At 39.5% G+C, this 22,271-nt stretch overlaps 1 protein-coding gene across 1 annotated transcript in view; it reads right to left on the bottom strand.

The window, feature by feature from the left end:
* The window catches only part of LOC130913169 (probable E3 ubiquitin-protein ligase HECTD4), an 82,655-nt gene that overhangs the window by 7,982 nt on the left and 52,402 nt on the right, over positions 1–22,271 (bottom strand). The window contains exons 53-71 of the mRNA XM_057831538.1: positions 22,041–22,178; positions 21,814–21,950; positions 21,572–21,732; positions 21,310–21,491; positions 18,402–18,607; positions 18,188–18,318; positions 17,889–18,094; positions 17,631–17,810; positions 14,193–15,592; positions 9,948–10,155; positions 9,656–9,879; positions 9,342–9,487; positions 9,138–9,241; positions 5,352–5,475; positions 1,808–1,998; positions 1,560–1,706; positions 1,339–1,458; positions 1,105–1,260; positions 920–1,023 (exon numbers count right to left, since the gene is read on the bottom strand). Of these exons, the coding sequence (XP_057687521.1) occupies positions 920–1,023; positions 1,105–1,260; positions 1,339–1,458; positions 1,560–1,706; positions 1,808–1,998; positions 5,352–5,475; positions 9,138–9,241; positions 9,342–9,487; positions 9,656–9,879; positions 9,948–10,155; positions 14,193–15,592; positions 17,631–17,810; positions 17,889–18,094; positions 18,188–18,318; positions 18,402–18,607; positions 21,310–21,491; positions 21,572–21,732; positions 21,814–21,950; positions 22,041–22,178 (4,265 nt within the window). The remainder of the gene's footprint in view (positions 1–919; positions 1,024–1,104; positions 1,261–1,338; positions 1,459–1,559; positions 1,707–1,807; positions 1,999–5,351; positions 5,476–9,137; positions 9,242–9,341; positions 9,488–9,655; positions 9,880–9,947; positions 10,156–14,192; positions 15,593–17,630; positions 17,811–17,888; positions 18,095–18,187; positions 18,319–18,401; positions 18,608–21,309; positions 21,492–21,571; positions 21,733–21,813; positions 21,951–22,040; positions 22,179–22,271) is intronic.

Here is a 22,271-nt window from a genome sequence, read left to right as displayed (position 1 = left end):
TTGCAGGTGTGCCTTATATTCGAATGTGCCTTATAGTGCAGAAAATACGGTCCAGTTTACTTCAAATGTTGAGTCCCATTTACTTCATCAGTCCATCTTGCATAAAAGTTTGTGTTTATGGCAATACCTTTGTTGGTGTACTCAGAAAAATATATATTGAATAAATTTGGACATCAATTTGCTTCATAATGGGCAATGGCTTAAATCTGCACAAAGCTATGTGCATTGGCACATTCTGTAAAATTATGTACGTACTGGAAATAAGCCTATTTCCTGTTTTTCTACTCTATTAATTACACATTGTGCAATTGTGCATAGTAATGATACTGTACAGCAGTGTTACCTAACCTGTGTTGAGTCAAGCACACGGCACACTGCTAAATAAAAATGTCACCAAAAGTACTGTATAGATTGTGTAGTGAAGTCTCTGGTATACTTAGTTATAAAAATTATTTCCTCGCTGTAGAACCTGCTCCTTTTTCATTAAACATAGTTGCTACTCTGTTGTATACATGGAATCTGGTAAATGCATATCTTAGTTAATTACTATTCATGCAATTCAGATTAGGTGTAAATTGCGTTTCCTTGCTTTGTTCGTGCGAAATATGACAAAGTGGAATCTAATATAACCTCATATGTTATGTTTATATGTATGTATTTTTAACTCTTTCTGTGACATTAACAATGATTAGGCACCCGTAAGGTGCGGCTCCAAAGCTACATGTGGCTCTTTTCTGCCTTCTGCTGTGAAATTAAATAAATGTCCAAATCATTTAAACTAGGAGGGATTGGCAACGATCGAATGGCCGCTGCCAGAACCCTCATTCGAAATGGATTGGACCTCTATCACCGACAATGGTGGCCAATGAGTTAATGAGGAGCAAAGAAAATACTCATCTGTTCAGACAGTCGGGCTCACCTTGTTACGGTTTGCTGCAGCACTAGGACAAGGCAGTAACAGAGAAAGAGCTGAACTCTGCAACTCCTTGCACACCTGCCAAAGGAAGTGCCTGAAGGAACCGCCTTGTAAGATACAAACATAAATGCTGTAAACTGAAATCATCAAAATAAAATTTACTGTAGGTAAAAGGCAGAAAATCTAACTTGTGCCGTGAACTTCTTCCCCTGTGAAGCGGATGTTGAATGCGTAGGTTGGGTCCCCTCCGCTGGCTAATTTCACACAAAGCTGTGACGACGGCATGCACGCGAGCTGACGTGCAGCCTGGCAGAAGTATGTGTTCTCTGATGATCTAATCTCACCTGCAGTGCATCAAGAGGACGTATGTTGAGATGCAACGCATACAATTAGTAGCTGCAACAAGTTGAAATAATTTCCACCTCCAACAATCTCAAGGGGGTCCAATGTAATCTCTGGAGCTGCATGGTCTGCTGTTCGTTGCACTGTGGCATTCAGTACTCTGTTCATTACTGTGACCTTAGTGTCATAGTAAACCAGTCCTGTGTGGATTAAAAAGTGGGAAGTTTATGGTGAAAAATCTAATCTGCTCCTGTGGACACCCATCCTTGTGATTTACAAAAAGTAACAATGTCAAATTTACCTTTGGCCTCGCATAATAAGGCAGCAATGCTGTTCTGATAAGTGCATGTCTGTCTTAACTCCACCAGTGGCAGGAAGAAACTCTCCAGAGTGTTATTGAGGGACTGAAGCAGAGCAAAACGCAAACGCAAGCTCTCTACAGACACATCTTCAAAAGACACAAAACTTTGTTAGAATCACTTCCTGACTTGTATCACCTACAGATTAAATACCTGTCAAAAGAAACAGATGTTGAAGTGTGTTACTAACTAAGCAGGCAGGCCACACGTGGATCGACACAATCACTGGGCTCCAAGTACACTTCATGGGGATGTAGTCTGGCTGGTGTGATTGCAAGGTGACGACACAGCCTGTTGATGTATTGGACCAATGCAACGTCCATTTCCAAAGTCCACTTCCGACAAGTCTTCTGGGCATGACGTGTGTCTATGCAGGTGCACCTAAGTAAGACCAAGATTATTGACTAAAAGAATGGGGTGCATTGCCATGTCCAAAGAAAGCAAGTTCATTGACTTCACAATCAGTTGACACGACAGCTCCTACAGACATTGCGATACGGCTTCACGTAGGGGGCCTGGCCAGGCAGAGTGTCGCAGGGCTTTCACTGCGGTTAACTCAAACACATGCTGTGTTCTAATGCTGGATTTAGGTGGAAACAGCTCAAAAGGTATTAGTGCAGGGGTGGGCAAACCGGTCCTCGAGGGCCGCAGTGGGTCCTGGTCTTTGTTCCAACTGACCAAGCACAGATAGTTGAACCAATGAGGTTTCAGCAGAAATGAGAAGCACCTGACTGCAACTGACTGATTGCACTTGTAAAACAGCAGATTGGTGAAAAGGTGTCCTCTTAATGGGTTGCAACAAAAACCCGCACCCACTGCGGCCCTTTGTGGAATAGTTTGCCCACCCCTGTTTTAGTGCATACAAGCAGGCAAGAGTGTCTCAAGAGTGATTTGGTTGAGGATTCAAGGTAATTATTATACAAAATAGCACCATGCACGCACTTTGAAATGATGTGAAAAAAAATGAATGGAAAAAATTTGCTTAACTTTAGCTTGAAATATTTACGTAAAATAAACAATACCTGCCCGTTTTTTTTGTTTTTTGTTTTTTTTTTGCTTAAAACCAAGAATCTAGACTGTTTTACGTTCACATCTATAGGAATTCAGGGATTTAGGCATTTATTTACAAGAATGTTCAACTTAAAAAGCTTTTTGTTTTGTAATGGCCGCCATGTTGGATTTTGTATCTATACACAATAGCGTAACTTTACATTCAAATAATCAGGTAATTTTCAAGCAACTGCCCGTTTTTTGGCAAAAAAAAATAGTCATATAAATAATTTTGCGACCATAAAAAAACAACAACAAAAAAATCGGATTTTATGTGTTGTATGTTACATTCCAATCTAAAAACGACGAGGCCCGAATAGTCGGCAAGACATGCTAACCTAAATAAGTTGTGACTGGATATAGAAAAATGAAAATTAGCTTTTCTTGAGTAAAATCAAGATGATTCTCCCTACTTTCCTCAAGTATTAAGTTTCTGATGCGAAAATTGAATGATTTATTAGCTGCTGAAAAGATAAATTTAAAAAATTAAGTCACTATTTCGGGCAAAAACGTATAAGATATGTTAAATATTGCCGTTGATCCTAAAAATATAGGCGATTATCTCTGTATTTGGTGATTTTTGTGCATCTAGCGTAAAATGTGAGAATTTTATAGCCATTTTAAGTTTTGTTACGCTTATATAAAAATAATTAATCAGGATTTTATTAGGGAACTGCTTTGAATTTTTTTATGCCACTACTCATGGAGACTCATACAGTGCCTTGCAAAAGTATTCGGCCCCCTTGAACCTTGCAACCTTTCGCCACATTTCAGGCTTCAAACATAAAGATATAAAATTTTAATTTTTTGTCAAGAATCAACAACAAGTGGGACACTATCGTGAAGTGGAACAAAATTTATTGGATAATTTAAACTTTTTTAACAAATAAAAAAATGAAAAGTGGGGCGTGCAATATTATTCGGCCCCCTTGCGTTAATACTTTGTAGCGCCACCTTTTGCTCCAATTACGGCTGCAAGTCGCTTGGGGTATGTTTCTATCAGTTTTGCACATCGAGAGACTGACATTCTTGCCCATTCTTCCTTGCAAAACAGTTCGAGCTCAGTGAGATTGGATGGACAGTGTTTGTGAACAGCAGTCTTCAGCTCTTTCCACAGATTCTCGATTGGATTCAGGTCTGGACTTTGACTTGGCCATTCTAACACCTGGATACGTTTATTTTTGAACCATTCCATTGTAGATTTGGCTTTATGTTTTGGATCATTGTCCTGTTGGAAGATAAATCTCCGTCCCAGTCTCAGGTCTTGTGCAGATACCAACAGGTTTTCTTCCAGAATGTTCCTGTATTTGGCTGCATCCATCTTCCCGTCAATTTTAACCATCTTCCCTGTCCCTGCTGAAGAAAAGCAGGCCCAAACCATGATGCTGCCACCACCATGTTTGACAGTGGGGATGGTGTGTTCAGGGTGATGAGCTGTGTTGCTTTTACGCCAAACATATCGTTTTGCATTGTGGCCAAAAAGTTCAATTTTGGTTTCATCTGACCAGAGCACCTTCTTCCACATGTTTGGCGTGTCTCCCAGGTGGCTTGTGGCAAACTTTAAACGAGACTTTTTATGGATATCTTTGAGAAATGGCTTTCTTCTTGCCACGCTTCCATAAAGGCCAGATTTGTGCAGTGTACGACTGATTGTTGTCCTATGGACAGACTCTCCCACCTCAGCTGTAGATCTCTGCAGTTCATCCAGAGTGATCATGGGCCTCTTGGCTGCATCTCTGATCAGTTTTCTCCTTGTTTGAGAAGAAAGTTTGGAAGGATGGCCGGGTCTTGGTAGATTTACAGTGGTCTGATGCTCCTTCCATTTCAATATGATGGCTTGCACAGTGCTCCTTGAGATGTTTAAAGCTTGGGAAATCTTTTTGTATCCAAATCCGGCTTTAAACTTCTCCACAACGGTATCTCGGACCTGCCTGGTGTGTTCCTTGGTTTTCATAATGCTCTCTGCACTTTAAACAGAACCCTGAGACTATCACAGAGCAGGTGCATTTATACGGAGACTTGATTACACACATTTGGATTCTATTTATCATCATCGGTCATTTAAGACAACATTGGATCATTCAGAGATCCTCACTGAACTTCTGGAGTGAGTTTGCTGCACTGAAAGTAAAGGGGCCGAATAATATTGCACGCCCCACTTTTCAGTTTTTTATTTGTTAAAAAAGTTTACATTATCCAATAAATGTTGTTCCACTTCACGACTGTGTCCCACTTGTTGTTGATTCTTGACAAAAAAATTAAATTTCATATCTTTATGTTTGAAGCCTGAAATGTGGCGAAAGGTTGCAAGATTCAAGGGGCCCGAATACTTTTGCAAGGCACTGTAAATGCCTAAGAGAGGTGCCTGTTTTGGTTTTAGGTCGCTAGCGGCTTTGGTTTTGAAAAAATTTGGATTTTAAGTTTTTGAAAATAGGTCCCCTAAGGTGCGGCCCAGCGCCCCGTTTCCCGTCAACTGATTGTGAAGTCTATAGCAGGTTTATAAAACTTTAAAAGCAGTATTTGCTTACATTACACTGCCAGCGATTCACAGTGCATAAATAAATACTCTATATATATAGATATAGTAGAGCATGCATAGTATGTTCTTGGAAGCCAGCATGTGGTATATCGACATTACATCACATTAGGAAAGTGTTAGAGGCGTCTGGCATTCCCAGTCTCACCTTTCAAAGTGAAGGTCATAGCCACATGCCAAAATTGCCCTCCAGACACTTCGGATGTCCTGCTTTGCTCGATCAACTGCAAACCTATGGAATCCCTCCAGCGTAAGGTACTTCTCCTCTGAGACTATAGAAACAAACAGGCAACTAAGTTTCATTTCAGGAGTGCAAGGTTGGGTATTATATTTACAAATGACTGTTTGACCCTTTAACACCGGACATGTCGGCGGCGATACGTTTAAGCATATCATCTTTAAAGCCTCGTCACGCTGTGATTACGTCACCTACTTGCCACTGGTTAGTCTCAAGTTGAGGTCCATGCCCGTTTTTACTTGAAGTCAATCGACGAAGTATAATGGAGATAATATCATTTGAGTTGTATAGTTTTATTGCCCTCATAAATAAGCATTAAAACGCTGGATGGACCATGTGTTTTCATTTCCATCATTTCTTGTCCTTTTTCAAATCCGAAAGCACCACGAACGACTACATATCCCAGGAGGCATTGTGAGGTCACGAAGGACGAACTTAATGTGAACATTTTTTAATAAATTGCAGAGCGAGGCGACAGCTAAAGAGAGGGAGGCGAGGTAGCGAGCGAAGGCCGGTTGGATTGAGCGAGCGACTTTGAAACGTGCGGAATAATTCAAAACCTAAATTTAGTGCACGCTAATTCATTATTTCATCAACTTGAGGAAGAGGATAGACTAGATTTGTCATTGTTTTCTTCGGATGGGTCGGCGAGTTGGGAAGAGTGACAGGCTGACAGCGCAAACGGCGGAAGAGTGGGCTCTGTGACCTAGCCCTTTGTCTTGCTCAAGGGGAACTGAGTGGCATGCCTGAAAAAAAATTGAAGTACTTTATTGTCAATATTTTTGAGGAGACTTTTTTTCCCCAGTGTTATTTGATTTTTTTTTCCCACTATCAATCTTTTCAATTTTTATATAAAGCCGTGTGTTCGAGCGGCTTGATTGCATGTATACAGTGCAGGCCAAAATTATTGGCACCCCAGCAGTTCTGTCAGATAATGCTCAATTTCTCCCAGACAATGATTGTAATTGCAAATGCTTTGGTAGTAATGTCTTTATTTATTTAGCTTACAATGATAAAACACAAATGGGAATGGAAAAAAAATTAAATCATTATAATTTTACACAAAACTCCAAAAATGGGCCGGACAAAAGTACTGGCACCCTTTGAAAAATCATGTGATGCTTCTCTAATTTGTGTAATTAACAGCACCTGTTACTTACCTGTGGCACGTAACAGGTGGTGGCATAACTAAATCACACTTGCAGCCAGTTAAAATGGCTTAAAGTTGACTCAACCTCTGTCCTGTGTCCCTGTGTGTACCACATTGAGCATGGAGAAAATAAAGAAGACCTAAGAACTGTCTGAGGACTTGAGAAGCAAAATTGCGAAGTAGCATGGGCAATCTCAAGGCTACAAGTCCATCTCCAAAGACCTGAATGTCCCTGTGTCTACCGTGTGGAGTGTCATCAATAAGTGTAAAGCCCATGGCACTGTGGCTAACCTCCCTACATGTGGACGGAAAAGAAAAATTGACGAGAGATTTCAACGAAAGATAGTGTGGATGGTGGATAAAGAACCTCGACTAACATCCAAACAAGTTCAAGCTGTCCTGCAGTCCGAGGGTACAACAGTGTCAACCCGTACTATCCGTCACGTCTGAATGAAAAGGGACTCTGTGGTAGGATACCCAGCAAGACCCCACTTCTGACCCAAAGAAATAAAAAAAGCCACGCTTGCGTTTGCCAAAACCTACCTGAGAAAGCCAAAAACGTTATGGAAGAATGTTCTCTGGTCAGATGAGACAAAAGTAGAGCTTTTGTGAAAAGGCATCCACATAGAGTTTGGGGGAGGTGAGGCCTTCAAAGAAAAGAACACGGTCACCACAGTCAAACATGGCGGAGATTCACTGATGTTTTGGGGTTGCTTAGCTATTTCTGGGACTGGACTGCTTGACCGTGTGCATGACATTATGAAGTCTGAAGACTACCAACAAATTTTGCAGCATAATGTAGGGCCCAGTTTGAGAAAGCTGGGTTTCTCTCAGAGGTCATGAGTCTCACACTTCAAATAGCACTAGAAAATGGTTTGAGAGAAAGCAATGGAGACTTCCAAAGTGGCCAGCAATGATTCCAGACCTGAATCCCATTAAATCTCAGAGAGCTGGAGCAGTTGGCCAAAAAGGAATAGTCTAAAATTCCAGCAGAGCATTGTAAGAATCTCACTGATGGATACTGGAAGCGGTTGTTCGCAGTTATTTCATCTAAAGGCTGTGCTACCAAGTATTAGGCTGAGGGTGCCAATAATTTTGGAGTTTTGTGTAAAGTGATAATTATTTAATTTTTTTTTTCCATTCTCTTTTGCGTTTTTTCATTGCACGCAAAATAAATGAAGATATTACCACCAAAGCATTTGCAATTGCTATCATTTTCTGGTATCTGACAAAATTGCAGGGGTGCCAATACTTTTGGCCAGCACTGTACACTTTTGATAAGGTGATGGGTACAAAACCTAACCTCACAAAGAGATATCCTCCAAAGCCTTTTTGTGTGAGATGATATATATGTATTTACATATTTATCTAGATATTTTTTCATTATTTAGCACTGTTGGTCTACTGTATATAACCTGTTTTGACCATAGTACGTGTAAAGTCCAAAAACGCCTATGACCATACCAGCTGTTTGTGTTGTACTGTCAAATATAAACTATTCAGTCTTATTTTTGTCTGTTGAATGTTTATCCTAACAAGTTGAATGAATATTATCAAGCTTCAAAACTGTTCGTCGAGCATGTTTGGCTGACAATGGGACATAAAAATTTGGTAAAGATTTTTTGGTCTTTTTGGGTCCAAAATGTTGATTATAATTGGTCAGTGAAGAAAACAACAGTTTAGATATGAAGTTTATGGTGTCCTGAAAAAAGGGACCCAACTAGGCCAATGTGAATTTTTTTCTTTGAAATATAAAGGCAACATCAAAGCCATGCAAATTCAGACAAAATAGGCTCAGGTGTTAAAGGGTTAATGTCCAATTTAGAGAATTGACAAGGACCTAAGTATTCTAATTAGGGCTGTCAAAATTATCGCGTTAACGGGCGTTAATTAATTTTTTAATCACATTAAAATATTTGACGCAACGCAGATGCCCCGCTCAGAGAGATTTAAATGACAGTGCAGTGAAACGCTCACGTGTTGTGTTTTATGGAGTTTTGCCGGCCTCTGCTGGCGCTTGGGTGCGACTGATTTTATAGGCTTCAGCACCCATGAGCATTGTGTAAGTAATTATTGACATCAACAATGGCGGGCTACTAGTATATTTTTTGATTGAAAATTTCATTTTAATTTTATTAAAATGAAAACATTAAGAGGGGTTTTAATATAAAATTTCTATAACTTACACTAACATTTTTCTTTTAAGAACTACAAGTCTTTCTATCCATGGATCGCTTTAACAGAATGTTAAATGTTAATGCCATCTTGTTGATTTATTGTTATAATAAACAAATACAGTCCTTTTGTACCGTATGTTGAATGTATATATCCATCTTGTGTCTTATCTTTCCATTCCAACAATAATTTCCAGAAAAATATGGCATATTTTATAGATGGTTTGAATTGCGATTAATTGCAATTAATTACGATTAATTAATTTTTAAGCTGTAATTAACTCGATAAAAAATTTTAATCGTTTGATAGCCCTAATTCTAATATCAGGCATTGTTTATGTTGTTTTTGTTGCTTTCTAATTATCGACAAACCTTCAAGTTTTTTAGCAGGAGACTTTTCCACATCTTTCTCATCAGGTCTGGATTTCTCTGGAGATTTGGGCTTGAGGACTGTCTTTTTCTCACTAAGCGCAGTCCTAGCAGGGATGCGTGAAAAATAAATCTTTTTAAATTCTTAAACGAAGTATGAATGCACCCTAATGCACCAATGGAGAAAGAAATATATGTACTTCTTACCTTACACTATTGAGAACAGACTTTTCCTTAGTGGGAGGTTTGGTGATTGGCCTCTTGGTGCTTACTACCTTACCTTGGTGCTGTTCCTTCCCTGCCTTGCTGTACTTGTTCTTATTAGGTTTGGGAATGCCATACTTTCTTAGAATCTGGATTAAAAGCAAAGCATTTTGAACAGTTTAATCAGATGTACTGGTAACAATAATGAGCCACATCAAAAAACAGAAACAATAGGTGCAAAGATGTGGGTGGATTCACTTTCGAAACAGCAGTCATCACCTTTTTTTTTTTTTTTAACTGTCTATACTGTGATATACCTGAGTAAGTTGGTCTTCAAGTACTTTCTTTGGAGGCCGTACATTAGTAAAGAAAGTATGTAGTAGGTTTCCAGGGGTCTGAGAGTTGATCTGCTCTTTGCTGAGGTAAATATCAGAGACTTTCACTGGCTTGGCAGGTGTGAGACTGAGCATTTGTTCCGAGTGTATACAGCTCTTAAAAATATCAATGAGAACATCTCGTGCTCCAGGAACAAGCTTGTCACCTTGGAAATATATAAAGATAATAAGAAATAATGTGGCAGAGCAGAATGATTGCTTGTCAAAAACAAACCTCTGATGGACTTGTCCAGAAAATAGTCCTCAAGAGCAGAACTGCCCTGAGTGTCAAACAGACTTTGGTTGACACTCGAGGCTGTGAGGATCTCCTCATTGGTCAACTCCATGAGCTCTTCTTCACCTTCCAGACTGGACAAGCCAATTAGGTCACTGCTATTAAAGAGGCTGGCACGTATTTTTTCCACTTTGGCTCGAGAACGCACCTAGCAGTAACAACAACAATGATTAAAAGTAGGAATTCAGCAGAAATATAAGGGTCATTCCATTTTTTTTCTCAAATCCAAAAAATAAGTGCTAATTTTTCTGGTTTTCTGCTACATATTCATCAATAATAGAGAAACAAACTATCAAAGGCTTAATGATAGAGGTGCAGCAATTAATCGATTAATCGACAGCTAATCATTAGCAAATTAATCGAAAACTATTTTGATAACCAATTAATCGTTTCGGACCTTCTTCACCTTAGACTTGCCTAAATTCTTGAAATTATACATATAACTTCTCAGCAGTGTTGTTAATAACGGCGTTACAATATAACGGCGTTACTAACGGCGTTATTTTTTTCAGCACTGAGTAATCTAATTAATTACTTTTCTCATCTTGGCAACGCCGTTACCGTTACTGAGGCGGGAAAGGCGTGCGTTACTATGCGTTACTAAGTTGGTTGAATAAAAAAAGTCTGAGAGAAACGGACTCACGGGGACGAGAGCAGAGCAGCAGTGGGGAAGACGCCGTTGCAACCGCGATGCTAGGTGGCTCCAATAATACCTGACTGTAACCATAGCCGACAAACTACGCCCACATGACACGGTAGATATCATATTATAGAACTAGATGCAAAACTGACACAGCTGCATTGCCAACATGTTTTAAGGACTACATGCGTTAGTAAACAGCCGCCATCTTAAAGCAGTAGACCTCTCAGGAAGGCCCTGATGTTGAGATCCTTCCTAGCGAACCTAAATCTTAACTTAAATCTATCTTTAAATGATGAAACAGTTTTAAAACTTACACATGTTTAAAGTAGACAGAAGGGAACTAATGCAATAACGGGAGCAATTTTAACAACTTTAACGGTTGATTCACAACTTTAAATGACTTCCACACATAGCAAAGGTTACTAGCTAGTTATCGCAATACCCTTGTGTCTAGTTAAGTGGAGGGTAAAGGGGCTAGGGCCAATTGTCCCCCAAATCCTTTAAACTTCACATTGTGTGACCTGTTTTTTTTTTGGTTGTTTTTTGTTTTTTTTGTTTCTTGTTTTTTTTTTTTTTTTTTGAGAAAAAAAAAATTATCACTAGTTACTTTGCCAAGTAACTAATTACTCTTACATTCAGGTAACTGAGTTACTAACGCAATTACTTTTTGGGAGAAGTAATTTGTAACTGTAATTAATTACTATTTTAAAGTAAAATTAACAACACTGCTTCTCAGTTGTAAATATTATCAGATTTCTTCATTGTATTTTTGTTAAGTCAACGTCAGACGAACAAAAATCTGCTTTTACTTTGGAAAACAATGATTCACATTTTTGCCAATTTTCAGACAACTTATTGTCTGTATTAGCTTTTTAATAAGGTTGCAACAACTAATCGATTACAATCGCCAACAAATTTGGTACAGTTGTAGACTACTGGAAGCTGTAATAAAATAGTGTTTTTGAAGGAAATAGTCATCCATTTTGTCGTCTTTGATACTTACAACATGCCTAAAACAACTTCAAGGTCAGTTGTGAAGGTAATTGAAAAAAGTGACATTTATCCGACTAATCGTTTAATTAATCGTCCCATTATTCGATTATGAAAATAATTGTTAATTGCAGCCCTACTTAATGAACCCAGCATACAGATCAACGGTAACACTTTTCTGACATTAGTTGATATTTACGATATTTGGCATAATCCCAGTAGGGGGGTTGCAAATCCGAACTAATGTTAGCAGTTTCTCAGGGGTGGAAGTTTTATTATTTTTAATTCATTATTATTATCTTATCTAGCTTTTACTGCTGACAAATAGGACAAACTTAGTTATGTAATCTGTCATAAGCATTCATTGAAGCCAATGATAGCATCATGTCATAATTATGACGGGTTTTTTATAACAGTCTTATTACACCGCTATAAAATAAAGTGTTACCTATTAACCCGAACAAATCAACAAATAAGCCGCACTGGACAATAAGCAAGATTCAAAATGAGGGGAAAAATATAGCTGCTTATAGTCTGAAAACTATGGTAAGTAAAGGGAAAAAAAATATTGTCTTATCTGGACTAAATGCTCAACAGAGTTGGATGAGGTAGAGTGATACATTTGATCAAGGTTAACCATTTTATAAAATAGTGAAAAACAGACACCAAATTTGCTTGACCCATTGTTTTGGAAAACTGCCTAGTCTGCTTTCTTCTATCGAGATTAGAGACCAACCGATATGGGTTTTTCAGGACTGATATCGATTATTAGTAGTTATAGGGGCCGATAACTGATTTTTGGAGCAGATATTCATTAGCAGTAAAGTGTAAAAATTGGCGCAAAAAAATTGAATAATGCAAACATTGAACTTCATTCATTTATTGAATTACACAAATAGAAACTAATAGCCAATAATATGGTAATGAATAGTAGTGCACGAGACTTCAGGCAGAAGAGAGAAATAACCCAGTTTAAAATATATTTTTTTTCATATCGGCCGGTAAGATTCGAAAAAAGGTTGATACCGATATACGTCAAATTTCCAAATATCGGCGCCGATAATCAGTAATTGAGATAAAAAGTTTATGGTAACAGGGTTATGTGCATGTTATGGGACACAGTGACACAAGTTCCACAAAAATTAAATATTTGAAGTATGTTCGGTGAAACAAATGTTCCACCAGTTACAAGAAACCATTTTTAACGAATACCACCAAAAAAAAAATGTCCTTTTATCGGTTTCATTTTAAATTCAAATAGTTTATTGTGAGGACGATGGACAACAGAAAAATGGCGTTTGATCAGATATATCACAATAATAAAGCGTTTATAGGTATTATTAAATGTAGATTTGGACTCTCAAGACAATATGTGTACAACCGTATTGGCCAGAATATATGACGGCCCTGATTATAAGACGACCCCCCCTTTTTCAAGACTCAAGTTTGAAAAAAAAAGACTTCTGGAACACCAATACAGAAAATAATTACATTACATCCGAAACAAATTATTATAACAGTATATTTGAGAGAAAAATCATGTTATTTTGCCTCATTCAAATGCTAATATCGGAACATTTAAATATGTAAACTAAAGTGCAAGCACATTCGTAAATAAATGGCCTCTGGTTTTTGAAATGTAAATAAACCAATCTATTGTGATAAAACAACAAAATTGCAATAACTGCATTAACCATCAAAGTGAAGTCTAACTCTAACTGTAGTCCTGAAACAAATCTGAATAAGGAAAAACATTGCAATAAAATAATTGCCTGGCTCTGCCAGACTATTCTCCCTGCATTTTTCAAACACTGAGAATATAGTCTGGGAACCATCCCATTAACGGCCTCTCGAGCAGGTACAAAATCAATCGACAAATCAGATTTGTTTATTTGCGTGACGTGTTCTTAACGAGTAACGTCACTCTTGCGCGTCGAAAGTCGTCTCCACAAAAACACAGATGGTGAACGGCAGAGCCGAGAATATGTTCCAATCCACGGTAAAATCCGTTTTAAATTACCAAAAACACATCGACACGAGTCATTGACAACAGTGTCTCGCGCAAGCCATGTTGAATAAACTCCGCTCTCTTCGTATGTTTACTTCCGCGCGCAAGTCCCTCGTCATTCCCTCGTCATTTTACTAACGTCACGTCTGCCCGTCACTGATTGGTCCACTCCGCTGTCTGTTTGCTGTGGCTTGCGCCGCCCTGGAAATTGTATCCGCGGGAATGGTGGCCAGACTCAATAGCTGGAACAGCGGTGAGTCTGGTGTACCAGGCATATAAAATAATGCAAACTGGTTCAACTTGGGAGTAGCTGAGATCTATCATGACAGAACATCACTTCAATGATATCTGGCGCCATCTAGTGTCGTGAATGGGTATAACGTCTAGACCGCAAATATAAGATGACGCCCTCTTTTTCAGTCTAATTTCAATGCAAAAAACACTGTCTTATATTCGGGCCAATACGGTAATAAAAATTTGAAGGGCAGGATGTAAAATGTCAATTCTGAAATGGCCTGTGGAAATTAAAAAAGGTATTTCTTACCTCAATGACAGCATAACCTTTGATCGGCCTCACCACGACTGCATTGCTTTCCTGTGAGGTGACTGTGTGCATAGAGCCTCCGTCTGACACTGATGGTGTCTCCGCACTATCCACAGGCTCCCCAAAGCTGCCAAGACTCCCCAGGCTTCCTGTGCTACAAAGAGAAGTATCCAGACTCTCCTGACTAGAAACAGTCTGGGGTTCATGGGAGCCCTGCTGGGGGTAGTTTCCAGCAGCCGCTGCTGCGGCAGGGTTGACAGCCGGGACAGCTAATTGTTCCTGATCAACGGAAAGTTCACTAGCGGTACGAGAGACTCCCTGAGAGGAGCTGCAGATGGAAGTCTGGCTGGTCGAAGCTGACGCGCTCACACTCATAGCTGGAGTCACACTGCTAGAGCTGTCAGGACTCTCAGGACCTCCGCTCTGTGGGAAGGGGCGCTCTGTTTCAGCATTTACTTTGCCCCCCTGAGGGCTTGTTACCCTGGCCCCTGTTTTAGTTTTCTTAGGGTCCTCTTCCTGCAAGGGTATGTAGACTTCATCTTTAAAAAGCCCTCCATGTGCGTTGCAAGCCCTGCGGATGGCATTTCGAACCACGGCCTCTTCAAGGTGTGTGGGGATACCTGAGAGCACCAACAGGCGGCTATGGGCAGTGGGACCTACCAAAGCCTGGCAAGCATCTGTCACGGCATCGCTTGTCACACTTAAACCCTGGGGATCTTTATTTGCAAGATGTCGGAGAATCATCAGAAGAGTGAGGCAGCGGTGGAACCACAGCATGTCTTCGGGTTTACTACTCGCCATGTTCAATAGTGCGCTGTCACTCTCTGAAAGACGGGCGCCGCCACTTCCCCTTTTACCGGAGACAACGGCAGCCACTGCAGCTGCTGCTCTCTCACGCTTCATCTTCACCTTCTTACGTTTTGATAGCAGGCTTGGACTCTGTGGCGTCTGGCCAGGGGATGATGAGGAGGAGGAGGAAGAATCACTGAGGTTGGGTGCACTGGTGGAAGTCAAGGTTCCGACTGCAGAACCACCAACATTGAGAGGAAGAGTCACCTCTGTCACAGCTAGACAGACCTCCATCAAAGCATGAAAGTATGTGGAGAACCGACTCTGTTCTGCTGCCAGTGCCAAAGCAACACCTCCAGATGAAGATTCCCCAGACCCAGCTCCTCCCGCAGTCCATCTCTGGGTTTCTCGATCATAAAGCTTACGAAGTTCTGTCTGTAGAGCCATGAGTACAGCGAGGCAGGGGTTAAGTAGCAGAGCGATTGAACTCGACAAGCCAGAGGGACTTTTACGCTGCTCCAAGTGGTGAATCTTCCGCAAGAGTTCAGCCAGCAAATGAAAGATGAGTTCTTTGATGGAGGGAGCCAGATCAGTGGTCCAAAGCAAACCACCTAATATGAAAAGCACAAGTCAGTGCTGACAACATTGAAAGCTGGTTTATGTATTCAAACTCAAGCCTCCTTGACAATACATGATATATAGAAATATGCAATATATTATTGGGTAATATTTTAAGGTCTTTACATCTATAGTGAATTTATGACTATGGGTCATTCTTCCATATCCTATCTAATGCTACTAATACGTACGATCATGTTTATGCAAAGAATAAATAATTATAGTGGGCAACAATTCATGTCTGAGAGCCAGAGGTGGGTAGTAACACGTTACATGTGCGCCGTTACATTTACTTATGTTACCTAACTTTTTGAGAAAAATGTATTTCTAAGAGTAGTTTTACTAAGCCATACTTTCTACTTTTATTTGAGTTGTGAAGAAAAAACGCTTCTCTTACTCCGCTACTTTGGCCTACACAAGAGATTTTTCCTCTTTAGTCTACATATTAAATTTGTTTGTTTTTTTTTTTGCCAGTGATGCAGAGTAGCTCTACCAATTTTACCAATGAGAAGTCGCAACAATAATCACATGACTCCATTAAACCAATCTGACGCAAGCTTGCCATTCTAATATCAATCACACCAGCCTGTTCAATCACGCTGTGTCTTGAAAGCAACGTAAAATAAAAGTATTTGACAGAGCGCTGGCCTCAACATGACCCCAAAGCACGGATTTAAACCTCTCTGCCAGTTTTTATTTGGCGCCGATTGACCACGGAAAAACTGAGATATGATCATTTTAATTTCGGAATAGTAACTATGAAGGAACTATTCACTATTCAAACTAGGAACTATTTTCTCCGCGAGAGGGAGAGGGTACTCATGCTCTTTGGACAAATAATGCTTTATATTTCTGTCATTTTTTTTCTCTCTCGGCGGAATTCAATGATTTTTTTTTGTTGTTTCGTATTTCTTTGGCTTAATGTGGTTATGCAATGGGTTACTGTAGAGTATCACTATAACAACACTTCATATAGATAACTTTGTGTTGGAAAAAAAATACCATTGTTTAAAAAAAAAAAATAAAACAAAAATGTAAACAGTTACTGTATTTTTTTGACTATAAGTCACACCTGAGTATAAGTCGCACCAGCCATAAAATGCCCAACGAAGAGGAAAAAAACATAAGTCGCACCGGAGTATAAGTCGCATTTTGGGGGGAAATTTACTTGATAAAATCCAACGCATAGAACAGATATGTCATCTTGAAAGGCATTTTAAAATAAAAATGCAATAGAGAACATGCTGAATAAGTGTATAGGATGATAATGTTACATGATGCATGAACAACGATATGCGAACATGGCCGGTATGTTAACATAACATCGCTATTAAGAGTTATTCAGATAACTATAGCATAAAGAACATGCTAACAAGTTTACCAAACTACCAGTGTCACTCCAAAACACCAAAACATGTGAAATGATATAATAATGTGTTAATAATTCCACACATAAGTCGCTCCAGAGTATAAGTCGCACCCCCAGCCAAACTATGAAATAAACTGCGACTTTTAGTCCGAAAAATACGGTACTCACAATGTTACTCATTACTTGAGTATTCTTTTCACCAAATACTTTTTTACTTGTACTCGAGTAAATTTTTTGGGATGACTACTTTTACTTGAGTAATATTTTGAAGTAAAGCTACTCCTACTTGAGTAAAATTTTTGGGCAAGATCTCACCCACATCTGCTGAAAGATGATTTTTAACAAAAGTATGGGAGCGGAATGCAAAAATGACCTCAGTTTCTCTCTACTGTATGAGGTCAAGTTATTTTTCTCTACCGTTTACTCATTTACTATGTTTTTACTACATGCGCACAACTACCCATATATCAAAAACTTGATTTGATAGAGAAAAATTGAGATCGTTTTTTATTTCCGCACCCATCAATTTGTTAACAAATAGAATAAACTAGAATAAAAAAAATTAAATTGTGTTGCTCGTAATTAATTTTTGCGACTGTTTTTAGAGATGCTTCATAAAACAAAAAATGTAAGCATAGAATCACATTAAATGTTGCACCTACCAAGCAGTTCTACCACTTGTAGCAGCACAGAAGACGGCACTGTGTCCAGCTCATCTTCAGACCGCTCACTACTTTCTCCTAGCTTCCATGTCAACAGCTGCTCAGCAAACGCCATGGCCAGTGGGAACTCCAGAGGCAGGGAATGCAGCACCAACACAGCCCCAGGAGGCGGTGACACACCTACAAGCAATATAAAATCAATATCCAATGATACACCTCACAAATACTCAGTAAAGGCATAACTGAGTGAATACAAACCTAGTTTGATGTGTACTTTATCAGTTGGAATAATGACAGAGGGGTATTGGTTAGTCGTGGGAGGGGGAGTAAGGCCTGTGTTGGCAGGTGAGGCATCCAAAGGATAGCACACAGCCTCCATCAGATTAAGCTGCCCATTTCTACGCACTTTGTGACCCAGACCATAGAGCATTACTCTTGCCCATGGAGCCTTGTAGAGGCTCGAGCTAATAGGAAGAAGGAAAGTTTCACATTTTAGAAGAGGATAATTGAATTTCTGGCGACTTGGAAAAAGAAACAAAACTTGTCAGTTTTCTCACTCTTTGCGGCAGCCAAGTTGGCTCTCCTTACATGATACAATCACAAATGCAGCTCCTGGAAAGCTGACGTCCATGCTCACTTTCGACTCCGTGACAGGGAACTCCTCAGATGTAAACTGCTCTGGCGCATGCTGAAAACATCAAAACACACATCTTATTCAACATTAGCCGGCATTTACACAGGTTAAATGAATCACTGATGGGCACAGCAAACCTGTAGGAAACAGCAGATCTGTTTGGTTAGCTCAAGTAAGCTTTCCTCTCCTTGATGCAAGGCACGAGTGATGGCCACAGTCAGCCACTCTCTGATGGGCTGAGCATTGCCCTGGTAGAATAAGTCTGTAGGAGAGCAGCTTTGGTCTTGGAGGTTGTGAAGCACTGACTGGGCCAGAAGGATGGAACCAGAACTGATTGTACCATCTGAAGGGAAGAAAAATAAATGTCAAAAGGAGAAATGTTAGTGGTATGAAAAAGTATCTGAACCTTTTGGGATTTCTCACATTTCTGCATAAAATCACGAACTAATTTGATCTGATCTTTGTCAAAATCACACAAATGAAAAACAGTATCTGCTTTAACTAAAACCACACAAACATTTATAGTAGGGCTGTCCCAAACGACTAATTTTCTCCCGATTAGTCAGCCGACTATTTTTACGATTTGTCGACTAATCTAATAATTAAAAAAAAAATGTTTTTGTTTTTTTTGTTTACTAATTTAGCAATGAAATTTTTGTTGACGCTTATCAATTCACAAAAAACATATGGGAACACTTCAATTATTGATTAAAGTACAAATAAACACGTAAATAACAATAATAAATCACAAATAAACAATGAGTTCAAATGCTGATAGAATTAACTAGTGTAGCATCCCAATTGAAAAGATGGTCTCTTAAACTGATGGTTTACAACTTTTATTCCATCCTTGATGTAATCACACTGTAAGAGCGACGGTGCACAAAAATAAAACAACACAATTAGAAATTAACAAAAACTTTTCACCTTTTTCCGTTTAAACCTTATTTATATATCAATGAATTGCCTTTACCTTAATTTATTACCCTATCATTGACAATCTCTCCCTTGAGTGCAATCACTGTATATACTGTATATATTTATGACCGTTTAACCTTATATAAGTTCCTATACCATAAAATAAACCATAACATGAAATAAACCTTTCAGTTTGCATTAAGAACAATACTAATAGCACTTATAGGCCCATTGTCAATGAAACATTATTATTTAGTAAGGCGACAGCACCCTCTGGTGTACAAAAAATGAAAAAACAAAAAAAAAATTTTACAAACTGGGTGTCGGCGCTTGAGGTGTTTATTCACGGCCGACGTGCAACCAAGCTTGGCATTGAAGAGACAGGACAGAAGAGTGTACCCTCCTTTGTTTCTTTGAAATAAGTCAATGTTTTGGGCAATCTGGTGCGCTTTTTTGGCTTTGTGCCGCTTTCCCCACTTGCATACAGAGCATCCGACATTCTGAACTTTCCACGCATATATATTTTTTAACCCTTCATTAACCGTCGACGGGATGTTGTGCTCGTCGACGGATTTACATCATCGATGACGTCGACTATGTCGACTAGTCGGGACAGCTCTAATTTATAGATTTTCATATTTTAGAGAGGATAGTATGCAAACAATGACACCTGCGGAAAAATAAGTAAGTGAACCATCACATTTAATATTTTGTGCCCCCCCTTTACAGCAGTAACTTCAACCACAAGCCTCCTGTAGCTGCAGATCAGTCTGGCACATCGATCAGGACTAATCCTGGCCAACTGTTCTCTACAAGCACTGCTGCAGTTCAGTCAGATTCCTGGGATGAATTGCTGTCTTTAGGTCATGCCACAGCATCTCATTGGGGTTTATGTCTGGACTTTGACCTGGCCACTCCAGAATGTGTATTTTGTTCTTCTGAAACCATTCCGAAGTTGATTTACTTCTGTGTTTTGGATCATTGTCTTGTTGCAGCATACATCCCCTTTTTATCTTCGACTGTCTGACAGAGGGCCCCAGTTTTTCCTTGAAAACATCTTGATAAACTTTTGTATTCATTCTTCCATTAATGACTGAAAGTTGTCCAGGCCCTGAGGCAGCAAACAGCCCCAAATCATGATGCTCCCTCCACCATGCTTCACGGTGAGGATGAGGTGTTGATGTTGGTGAGCTGTTCCATTTTTCCTTAACAAATGACGTTGTGTGTTACTCCCAAACAATTCAACTTCGGTTTCATCAGTCTACAAAATATTATACCAAAACCTGCGAACATTAAACGAGCAGCAATATTTGTTTTAGACAGCGGTGGCTTCCTCCGTGGAGTCCTCCCATGAACACCACTTTTGGCCATAGTTTTACATATAGTTGATGTGTGCGCAAATAGATATTTGACCGTGCCAGTGATTTCTGTAAGTCTTTAGCACACTCTAGGGTTCTTTTTTTTCCCTCTTGGAGTATTCTGCGCTGAACTCTTGACATCATCTTTGGTGGGCGGCCACTCCTTGGGAGAGAAACAAAAGTGCCAAACTCTCTCCATTTGTAGACAACTTCTCTGACTGTCGATTGATGAACATCCAAACTTTTAGAGATTGTTTTGTATCCTTTCCCAGCTTTATACAAATCAACAATCCTTGATCGCAGGTCTTCAGACAGCTCTTTTGACCGAGTCACGATGCACATCAGACAATGCTTCTCATCAAGACAATTCTTACCAGGTGTGTGTTTTGTAGTGGGCAGGGGCAGCTTTAAACCACTCATCAGTGATTGGGCACACACCTGACCTAAATTTTTGGTAAAAATTGGTTTCAATTGCTCTTTAAGTCTCCTTAGTCAGAGGTTTCACTTTCTTATTTCACCCCTTCTGTCGTTCTTTGCATACTGTCCTCATTAAAATATGAAACCCTATAATTTTCTGGGTGATTTTAGTTAAAGCAGACACTGTTTTTTCACTTTTATGATTTTGACAAAGATCATATCACATTTGATAGTGATTTTATGCAGAAATGTGCGACATTCTAAAAGGTTCAGATACTTTTTCATACCACAGTAAATGTAAAAGAGCTCACAGGAAAAGGTACACTTATTTCTAAAATGTTTTACCACTTACCTGGGAGAGGGGGAGCTAGCAGCTGATTAGACAAAAGTTGCAGGTGCTCCAAGGTGATGTCTCGGATTGCAGGTATGTGGAAGAGACGTGTAAAAGTGTGGGGATTTTTGGGGGCATAGATGTTCAACAGGGCCATTCGGCAGTATAAACGGGCAAGTGCACTCTCACAGCGAAGTAGCTCCCTAAGATAAAAATTTGAAAATGGATAAATTGATTAAAGGTAGCATGCTAGCAGCAACGTGCAAGCGGGGTCAAAATGTACCTATGAATCTGAATGTTGCTACTGTCTAGTGAGACTAAACCATTGGCTGCAGTACGTCGAGATCCAGCAGGCGGGCGCTCCAATATTTCTATAGGGTACCAGTACCTCACTAGCACGCCCTCACTGCGAAGGTATGTTTCCACCTGTACCAGTTCATTCAACTAGGAAAAACGCAACAAAAAACAGGTAAAATTTGACCCAGTATTGCCACAAAGCATTGAAGCATTTAGAATGGCACTTACAGAGTCGACATCCAGTACTACTCCATGCAGGCCGAAAGTTTTCAACATGCCCCGAATGGCAAACTTTGGCAGTGCCGTCCCGCCTGTAGTGCTGTTGGTATTATTGCTATCTGGACAGCGGATAACCACAGTCAAACCTGTATAAAGAAACAGAAAATAAATCAAAATTAAATAACACAAAGTATACAAAGTAAAGCATTTGGACTGACCATTTGGTCAAAAAGTACCTTTGCGAACTTTATCAATAGTGAATTTGTTGGCCTCATCTTTGATATCTTCTATGGTGGGGAGGTAGAGGTCTCGAGGAATGCCGCCATTCTCCTCATACAAGAACTCCACCGTCTGTCTCGCGATATCAACCATGCCTGTGGCCATTTAAACACATATCTGTCTTGATTAAATAATGCTCCATCTTTAGATAATTCCTATTAGTGTTTGACTTGATATATGTCTTCTTT

Source organism: Corythoichthys intestinalis, chromosome 3 (genome assembly GCF_030265065.1).
Source record: "Corythoichthys intestinalis isolate RoL2023-P3 chromosome 3, ASM3026506v1, whole genome shotgun sequence".
In the NCBI taxonomy this organism is placed as follows: domain Eukaryota; kingdom Metazoa; phylum Chordata; class Actinopteri; order Syngnathiformes; family Syngnathidae; genus Corythoichthys; species Corythoichthys intestinalis.
Note: the sequence above shows the minus strand (reverse complement) of the source record. Positions and strands in the feature narration are given on the sequence as shown.